The sequence below is a fragment of the Eupeodes corollae genome, chromosome 3 (genome assembly GCF_945859685.1).
Source record: "Eupeodes corollae chromosome 3, idEupCoro1.1, whole genome shotgun sequence".
Lineage (NCBI taxonomy): Eukaryota > Metazoa > Arthropoda > Insecta > Diptera > Syrphidae > Eupeodes > Eupeodes corollae.
The window spans coordinates 79,419,019-79,428,893 of NC_079149.1; the positions used below are offsets into that span (position 1 = coordinate 79,419,019).

Below are 9,875 nucleotides of genomic sequence, written 5' to 3' on the forward strand. Positions count from 1 at the left end.
CATGAAAGTCCCAACGGCTGAATCACAAACACGCTTCAGCTTCGGCTTCACCTGACGTGTACGAGTTCAGCCATAGGAATTCAATGCATGCTATCACAATGGAGCTTCGACCTCACGTTTCGTTTCACAATCGTAAGGAAAAGAACGTAATGTGACTCCAAACGGAAGCTCTAGTTCAATTATCTGAACATTTGTTTTGTCTGACAGCTCAACAGCTGTACAAAAATTTCAACAAACAAAATATTTGCTCTTTGGAGGGAGAAATGTCATTTAAAGCAACCTCGAAGCAGGCAAACCGTAACGCAGAAGAAGAACTAAAATTAAACACGAATATATTTAACATTATACTTTTCTGCAATATGGCCATTTATTTTGTTCATTCATGTACATACAGCGAAAACCGAATATCGTTCTGAGGAAAACATACAAGGTTATTTTAATTTATAATCGTTGGTTCAATTAACATTGCGTTATGCTATATTCCATCTGTCGTCTAAATCCATTTTCATCTCATGTTCCTTTTTTCTGAATGGAAGAGACTTCATTCAGAATTTAATCTGTATGCCTGTCATATTCATGTGAGTTTGTTATTTATCAACAATCGCAAGAAATGACAAGAAATATGTAACCTCAGGAAATGAGTCTTAGGTGCCAGTTATAGCTATCAATGTATATATTTGACGGTGTTTCCTTTTGATTAGAAATGAAAATTATATACTGATCGATCGGAAATCACACAAAGAATTGTTGGTGCAAAAGTAAAACGAATCGTTCCACTGATTTGTGTTATAATTTCACACAATTCCAATGACAGATTTCTGTCAGTAAACATTTTCGGTGGATTTCAATCAGGAAATATGTTTCAATGACAGAAACATTTAAAGCTATAAATGACCTGTCCAAATTTCAATATTTGTTTTCAATGATGAAAACCAATTATGGCTATAACTGGTGCCTAAATAAAGTATGTATGGATTATATTTCAAACGCATGTCATTACCGTGGGAGTGTATATTGATTTCGGATTGATTTCGCTTTTTGGAAATAAAAATAAAAGATTTCGATTTCGATTTTTTTCGAAATAAAGTATGTATGGATTATATTTCAAACGCATGTCATTCCCGTGGGAGTGTATATTGATTACGGATTGATTTCGCTTTTTGGAAATAAAAATAAAAGATTTCGATTTTACTCCAAAAGTCTATACCCAATTCATGCGTGTGAATTTTTTCTCTAACACATTTGCAAATTCATCGCATACCTTTGAATATTTCATATCTAGCTTTATGTGAACAGCGTCCAAAGTTTCTTACGAAGTTCTGAGTTTCACTGGAATATTAATGGAAAATTGATTAGGAACCCGTTCGTTATATTTCCATCCATCATTATCATAGCTTCCGATCCAATCCAGGCAATAGTGATGGTGAAAGTGATTCGTCATCGTCATTCCGCTTGAAAAGAGAATATTGTGTGTCTAGTTCTAGTATATGTACAACATTTCTTAAGGTTTTTTTTAAATCAAAACTAAAATATTAATATCTTCGTAAAATGCCTTCTTACAAGGTAAAAGTGAAATGGGGACGTGAAAACTTTCCAGGCATTGAAGTAAACACCGACGAAGAACCTCTTCTTTTTAAAGCTCAACTTTATGCTCTAACTGGTGTCCAACCAGATCGCCAAAAAGTAATGTTTAAAGGTAGTCAGCTGAAAGACAACGAATGGAACATTCAGCTCAAGGAAGGTGCTGCAATTCTTTTGTTAGGAACAAAAGAAGAAGTACCGCAATTGCCTCAGGAGCCAACTAAATTCATTGAAGACATGAATGAGTCCGAGTTAGCAACTGCCCTCGACTTACCGGCAGGCTTAACTAACCTGGGTAACACTTGCTACATGAATGCCACGGTGCAGTGTTTAAAGTCAGTGCCAGAATTGCGAGAAGCATTAGTAGAATTCAAAGATGATAGTCCTTCTAGTTCATCGGCTTCTTCTAAAATAACAACGGCAATAAAGTCGCTTGTTGTTCAGCTTGAGAAGGGCACAACTGTTACTCCTATAATGTTGCTGCAAACCTTGCACACAGCATTTCCTCAATTTTCCCAAAGTGAAGGCAATGGAACTTATAGGCAACAAGACGCCAATGAGTGTTGGTCGGAAATATTGAAGATGCTGCAAGATAAGTTACCAGCAAGACCAAGTGAAAAGAAGTATAACTCGTTCATAGAACAATATTTTGGAGGATCTTTTGATGTTGAAATGAAATGCAATGAATGCTCAGATGAGCCAGCAAGTCTAAGTAAAGAAAACTTTTTGCAGCTTAGTTGCTTCATCTCTCCAGAGGTTAAACACATGCACACCGGTTTAAAATCAAAAATGCAAGAACAACTTACCAAATTTTCCGAAGCCCTGGGAAGGGACGCCGTGTATGTTAGATCATCGAAAATAAGTCGTTTACCAGCATATCTTACCATTCAATTTGTTCGTTTCCAATACAAGGGAAGAGAAGGTATAAATGCGAAAGTTCTAAAAGACATTAAGTTTCCGATTGATTTTGATGTGTTTGAACTTTGCACGCCCCAACTTCAAGCAAAACTTACACCAGCGCGGGAGAAGTTGAAGAAAATTGAAGACGCAAAATTGGAGAAATTGAGAGAAGAACCATCTGAAAAACCAGATGATAAACATGCTCCATCTGCTGAACTGACCTCATTTCCCGAAGATCTGGGGAGCAATAATTCTGGATACTATACTCTGCAGGCTGTACTAACTCACAAAGGAAGATCAAGTTCCTCTGGACATTATGTGGGATGGGTACGACAGGGATCTGACACATGGATGAAATTTGATGACGATGTAGTTTCTGCAGTTACAACAGAAGATATTTTAAGATTATCTGGTGGTGGCGATTGGCATTGTGCATATGTATTATTGTATGGACCTAAAATTTAGTCTACCCTAACATGCAACATCATAATATTCTGCGATCTTATTATGCATAAGATAAAACTCAAGATATTAATTTCAAATATTATTTCTTGATTTTGTTGTCTTTTGTTCAACTATATTATTAAAAAATAATACTTCTTTAAATAAAAAAAAAAAAAACACAATAAATTTAATTAGCTTTTAATTAAACTGTGCGTTGTAGTATTTGAATGAAATTAGTTCTTAGACATCATAAGAGACAATGAGCTCAAATAAATCCAGGCAACTATAGTTAGTTTTTTTTAGTGTCATTAGTTTAAAACTTGAAACGTTTACTTCACTAATCTATAAACCTAATCTAAATTTCAATTATTCGCACAGAAGTAGCTTTTTACACTGAAATCCTGGATTTACAATGCAGAAAATCAATGTGTTCCATTGTGTAAGAAACTTGGGTGAGAAACCGCGAAGATAATTATGTTTTCAATGTCATTCGTAAATTACCTTCTGAAATAAGTCTCCTTCGTTGTTTTTAAAGTTTAAAAGTGAAATGAAAAAAAAAAAACATTAATGTTTAAGAGTTGACTACGTGCTCTAAAGTTCTCTAAAGAACTTTTTTGAGCTCTAACATTTGCATAATATTTTTGTCTGGCTTTATTGTAAATATGGTTTATTAAGTCAGTAATAAGAGTCTATACAAATACGAAAGATGTTGGTGACGGAAAACAAGGAGAATCCAGAAATTCCAAAATCTCCAACAGTCTACAATACAAAAACTTAGTTAAGAAGGAAAGAAATAAAGATAGAATCCCATTGAATTATATATATGTATGTATATATCTAAGAATAATTGCACGGTAAAATTTGCCGTCTGCCTTATTGACTTATTTCGAGTATTGTTTCATAATGGAAACAGTCAAAGAAAAGATACTTTTAGAAAAATTGGAAACATTAAACATTAAATTTTTGTTTGATTTATTTAAGCAATAAAAATCTGCTACGGTAACCCAAGGCATGATTTATTTGTAAATAGAAAATATTCAAGTGTAAGAAAGCTTGTAATATTGGACATGCAGCTATAAAGTGGTATGTATTTTCAATTTCATTAAGGTTGTGCAAACTACTGTAACGAGGTAATGGTAGAGGAAAAGGGTATTGGGAGCCATTTGTATAGACGTTGGATGCCAGATGTAATGAGGCAAATGGGAGAAGAATGGGTAGGATAGGTTTGGGCGAGAGGGTAAATCTAGGATGGGAACTAGGTTAGGGAATGGGGAGGAATGTCCGCGGCCATTCCTATGTGGTTTGCCCTTCTTTAACTTGGCACGTATTTTGTTTTAAGTGTGGCCTAGAGGGAGTAATAACTCCACTATGTAAAACCGTCAATGAAATTTTTCTTGTAGTTTTGTTTTCCTATTGTTTTATATGTATTTTCAATGATTCAATCAAGAGTAATAATTAATTCATAATTTCTCGGAATGAGATATTTAAGTTTTTTTTTATTTTTAATGATGAAATGCAATCCAGTTTGTTTTTTGTTTGTAATTTGGATTTAAAAATGGAATAGAGAAGATATTTCCAAGGGGTGCGGTATGGGGAGTATAATTTCAGGTTTGGCGGGAATGTAATTTCACGGCAGCTAATTTTTCTGCATCGGCATTAGGTGAATCTGAAAATGAGGAAGACCGGATTCCAGGAAGGTTGGGTCAAGGCCAGGCAGTGACGTCATCAGCGGCCGTCGAGAAAAGTGAATAAATGGTGGTAGTGAAAATCATCGAAGTATTCAGCATACTTTATGTTTTTTTGTAAAGAGGTAAGTTACGGTAACAAGACCCAGGCCCCCAACATCCGACGAGCTATGCAGTGCACCGTACCTGCCGTAACGGACTTTCCTTCCCATTCCCTATCCTAATTCCTGTCCTAATCGCCCGATCCTATCCTATAATCTCCCCAACACCGTCACAAAAATAGTACCAAAGTTCATACAAATGGCTCCCAATGACTTACATAACATTACCTTTCACAATATTCAGCACATAGAGAACAGAGCACCTTGAGCGACTGGAGGAACTGGAGGTTTATCAGTGAGTAGGCCGTTGCCGCCCAATAACTTTTCATCTACCAATACCTCGTTACACTATATATCGAGCTTAAGTCACTTACGTGTTTTATAGTTTATATCAAGCATTTCGGTTCTTGATTTAAAAATGATACAAATTTAGGTAAAGGAAAATTTATCATAAAAATAATTACTTTTGTTACAATATTTGGTTTAAATCATTGCAAATTAATCTTGTTGAAAATGTTTGGGCTCTATTCAAACATTGAAAATAAAGAGAGTCATCCACCTTAGCTATGCCACTATAGAACACATTTTGCCAGCGATCTGAGCTGAAGATCGAGATTCACGCAGTGCCGATTAGCCAACTCCTACCAATCTTTAAAAGGAGATAACCGACCTCGGAGAGCGTATTGCATAATTTCTTTTTGAAGATTTGTATCGTGTCTGTTCATTGGAAGATAAATTTTTTATGAATATTTGTGGTATACCGGATTTGACGTGTATACCATGATTTGGTGTAGAAGTGGCAAAAAAAACCTTGAACTACTTTCAAATTATCAAAGTTTTGATAGCCAAATACCTGATTTACTCAAACAATCTTAACTTGGTAGATCCATCAACATATTTGTTGCAGAACAAATTGTTTTAATATAATTTAATGCTGTTTTGGCTGAAACATATTTTTCTTTAACATGTCTAAGATCAAAAATTTTGAAAAAAAAAGGTTCGAAGTCCCTCCAGGAAGAGGTCGAACACAAATTTTAAACGACAAAATGGAACACAAATTCGTAAGAATGGTGATGGTTGACCCAAAAATAAGTGCTCCCAATATAGCTGCAGAAATCACAGTAAGTCATGGAATATCACTAAACCCACAAACAGTTTGGAACGTATTGCATTCTAAAGGTTATAAAGGACGTGAAATAAAAAAAAGAGAATATATTTCAAAGACAAACGTGCAAAAGCGTTTGGACATTATATTTCAAAGACAAACGTGCAGAAGCGTTTGGACCATGTAAATGCGTATGTTTCGAAGCCGGATGATTTCTGGAACAACGTGTTAATCCTTGCCGAGAGTAAGTTCAACATTTTTGGGTCGGATGGAAGAAGGTTTGTGTGGCGGCAACCAAACACGGCTTTGGAGACAAAAAATATGCAGCCAACAGTGAAGCATGGAGGCGGAAATGTCATGGTCTGGGGAGCGATGGGGGCTAGCGCGGTTGGAAATTTAGTATTTGTTGAATCAACGATTGATAAAATGGTTTATCTGCAAATACTAAAAGACAACTTAAAAGCCAGCGCCAATAAAATGGGCTTAAGCGAGGACTTTGCAATAGTACAAGACAACGACCCTAAGCATTCCTCAAGGCTTGTGAAAGAATGGCTGTTGTATAATGTGAAATGGCAGTTGCCTCATACTCCAGATCTAAATACCTTCGAATATCTTTGGGATTATTTGAAAAAGAAAATCCGAGAATCGTAAATAAGAAACAATAATCAACTGCAAAGCGTTTTAATTGAAAAATGGAACAAAATTCAACCAGAAGTGACTTCAAAACTAGTTCTGTCCATGCGAAACCGTTTAAAGAACGTAATTAAGGCAAAAGGTTACTAGGTATACTAAGTACTAAACGACGGAGTTAACTATTAAACTTTAAAGTGTATGTGCAATTTTGTATGCTAATTTTATTTCTATGAAGTCTATGTAACTGAATTTTACCTATGTTACCTATTTCAAATATTGTGAAAGAAGAAATTGGAATTCATAAAGAAATGAGCAATTTTTAAGGGCTTATAATTTTTCTATACTCCGTTTAATTTGAATGTTCAGTACAAGTAGTATTGAAGAGTGATTTTAAACAAAGGCTGCCTGGCATTCAATATGAGAAATTGTCTCTGAAATAAATAGCCTCAGTTTAAAATAGTTTTTATAACATTCCATAAACCCAATAAGTTCCATCATGACCTGTCTACTCCCTGCTTGGTCCACAAACTTGTATCAGCTTTTCATAATTACATATACATAGAGCTGGACAAAAAGGTCAGCAATGAAAAATGTGATTAATTTGATAGGAAATTCTACAAATATTGATATTTTTTAGTTTTTATAGCAGGGACTGTCAACTGTCAAATAAATACACACATAAACAATCTTATTTATAAACAAATTTTAATCTAGTTTCATTGTGAACATAACAACAAGCACTGAATTAAAATCACGTTTACATTAAATATTTAATTTACACTTTTTGCAAGTACAAGATGATCTATGTTTTTGTTTGTTGTTCTAATAGCTTAATTTTTGTTAATTGGCTCTTAGCGTTATTCGTTTTATACAAAAAAAATATTTACAAACTTTCTTTAAAACTTCAAAGTCTGACTTTAAATAAATAAGGTAAACTGCATTTTCATCAATCTATGTTTTTGTCTTACTTCCACTTTCAATAATCGTTCCTAAGTCTTTCAATGAAACTTCACTACTTCCTCTTGGTAGTGGCTTTGGTTGATCTGGCGAAGGTTTCCAAGCTACAAAATAAATTATTTGAAATGTTGCCGGAATACTGTCATCCTAAAAAAACAACACAAGTTTAATACATGTATTATTATGAATTCAATTATATTTAAACCTTTCCATAAAGCTGTTTGTATATTGCACTTGCAGCAAACATTGTATCTCTACTTAAGTGCACGGGTCTGTTGAATGCTGCATTGTTCTCCGCCATTCCTTTGAGGTCCCACATTAACTCAAACATTGTCGGATATCCCACAACCAATTCATCGGTGTCAATTGTTAACATCGTGTATCCAGTGTTATTGAGAATGGCTCCGATGTCTCTTATCTTTGAGAAAATATAACAGAAATTTAATTAGTATTGCGTTTTTGCTTTTGTATGGGGAAAACTATAAATTGCATCGATTAAATCGATAACACGCCTTAAAATTTAAAATTTTATAGAGAACAATGAGAAAACACACCCTAGTTTGTTTAATCAAATGTTCAGACAAAACCGCTATAGAAGTAAAAATTGAAGTCTTATAAAATATATTGCTTTCAACTCCCAAACGCTCCTGTGTTGGAGTAATATTGTCAGGGATGGAGGAGACGTATAGTTTTAAGCCGAATCCGAACGGCTTATTTGAGAAAACGCCTTTCATGACAACAATTACTCTTGAAAGATTGCACATGCAGGGATTGAGCTCAAGACCTCTAGCATGCTACGCGTTCTACAACTTAAATTAGAGTGTACATTAAATTGATTTGGAAAACGTAAGCCTTACCTGAGTAAATGGTGATATATGAGGTGAAATGCCATTTTTACGCTCTAACTCTGCTAGCTGTAGTGATGAGCGCAGTTCATACAAAGTGTCTCCGCCAAACATGGATGCAATAAACACTCCATCCGGTTTAAGACTTTTATTGACTTTTCGAAAACATCCTGGAAGGTCATTGACCCAATGCAAATTAAGACTTGACATCACAAGATCTAAGGAATCATCTTCGAACTGAAATATATAAAAAATTGTATTAGTTCTAGAGTAGGGCCAATACGAAATATAAATAAATGGATATTGAAAAAATTACTCATATGGAAAATGGAATTTAAAATAAACAACTAAAAATATATTCATAGACCCCTTGTATATTTAAGAACTGATATGTGCTCATAAACAATAAACTTATAGTTTATATCTAAACATTTGTATAGTTATGACTGTAATATGCAGTTTAGTCTATAATGTTTAATTAATTGCCTGGGTTGCCTAGTAAGCCTTCCGTTTTCCAACAAAAAAATTAAATACAAATTTGGTTGCATTGCATTTCAAAATTATGTTAATGTATCATTAAGCTTTGATGCAGTTAAAAGTTCATTTGGAAACCTTAATACCTAGGTAATTCTTAATGACTTTACATTCACTTTGGCTCTTAATTTTAAAAGAAGATGTTTAGGCCACTACTTTAACTTACTTCTAAATTTTCTTCATCCATTTCCATTTTTGTAATTTTTAACCCGGGTGTTCCTTGAGCCTGTGCAAGCATTGTTGGGCTAGTATCGCACAGAATCAAGTGTTGAACTGTTTCAGCAAGAACATGATTGGAGATGAAACCACGATTGCATCCAATATCAGCAGCATTTCGGAATTCACGTTTTATGTCGAATATACGATCTGATAGCCGGAACCCAATTTCTTCTTTTATATAATCAAATAAAGCTACATCTGGGCTTTGAATTTATTAGGTTAAACTTTTCAATATATTATCAAAATATTAAGCGCCTTTCCTTACTTTCTAGCAGCTCTTTCTTTTTGTAAATATTTCGTTCTGCGATCGAAAATATTAACTTGAGTACTTTGTTGGGTAAAAAAACGATAAAATGGTTTTAGACTATTATCGTACGGTGTCACCTTAGCATATATAGTTGGATTGTAAATAAGGACTTTTAACAGTGTTTTATGATGGATTTTAGTTAAGTAAGCTGTCATTTTCCCTTAATTAAACTAACTTTATTTATAGGTAAAAGTTAAACAAAATATTGAAATAAATTTAAAAATACTCAACTATCAATTGTTCAGACGAGAAACTTCACTTGCCATTTTTGTTTGTTTACAATCTAAAAATCAGGTGTTAAGAATAAAAAATAAGAAAGTGTGTGTAAGAAGCGGTGTGGTCAGATTTTTTCGCTTTTCAATTTGATTTAACCCCCTTCACATCAGGGCAAAAAACGGTAAAATCATATCAACGCTGTATTATTGTGTTATATTTTTTCAAATTTATTAATGAATTATTTTCAAACGTTTGTTTTTTTAATCTTTCAAAGCATTCGAAAATATAGGCTCAACTTTCCATTACCACTGCACGAATTTCGACTCGCGGTTTTTTTATTTGATAGAA

The 9,875-nt window shown here is 34.0% G+C and overlaps 2 protein-coding genes across 2 annotated transcripts; one reads left to right on the plus strand and one right to left on the minus strand.

The window, feature by feature from the left end:
• Positions 1 to 1,396: 1,396 nt before the first annotated feature.
• On the plus strand, positions 1,397 to 3,132 carry LOC129951338 (ubiquitin carboxyl-terminal hydrolase 14). The gene has a single exon (XM_056063435.1). The coding sequence runs from the start codon at positions 1,549 to 1,551 to the stop codon at positions 2,944 to 2,946; it is 1,398 nt and encodes a 465-aa protein (XP_055919410.1). The 5' UTR covers positions 1,397 to 1,548; the 3' UTR covers positions 2,947 to 3,132.
• Positions 3,133 to 7,135: 4,003 nt separating this feature from the next.
• Positions 7,136 to 9,539, minus strand: LOC129949980 (arginine-hydroxylase NDUFAF5, mitochondrial). Its single transcript, XM_056061734.1, has 5 exons — positions 9,270 to 9,539; positions 8,952 to 9,207; positions 8,264 to 8,488; positions 7,612 to 7,824; positions 7,136 to 7,553 (listed from the first exon to the last, which is right to left on the minus strand). Exons 1-5 carry the CDS (start codon positions 9,464 to 9,466, stop codon positions 7,401 to 7,403), a joined length of 1,044 nt encoding a protein of 347 aa, XP_055917709.1. The 5' UTR covers positions 9,467 to 9,539; the 3' UTR covers positions 7,136 to 7,400.
• Positions 9,540 to 9,875: the final 336 nt, after the last annotated feature.

What these genes read in the sequence shown, in the direction of transcription:
- LOC129951338 (XM_056063435.1), top strand. Translation starts at nt 1,549, where the DNA reads ATGCCTTCTTACAAGGTAAAAGTGAAATGGGGACGTGAAAACTTTCCA.
- LOC129949980 (XM_056061734.1), bottom strand. Translation starts at nt 9,466, where the DNA reads ATGACAGCTTACTTAACTAAAATCCATCATAAAACACTGTTAAAAGTC. An exon ending in AAAGAAAGAGCTGCTAGAAA is followed by an intron (nt 9,208 to 9,269) that starts GTAAGGAAAGGC and finishes ATAAATTCAAAG; the next exon opens with CCCAGATGTAGCTTTATTTG. An exon ending in ATATATCACCATTTACTCAG is followed by an intron (nt 7,825 to 8,263) that starts GTAAGGCTTACG and finishes ATTTTCTCAAAG; the next exon opens with ATAAGAGACATCGGAGCCAT.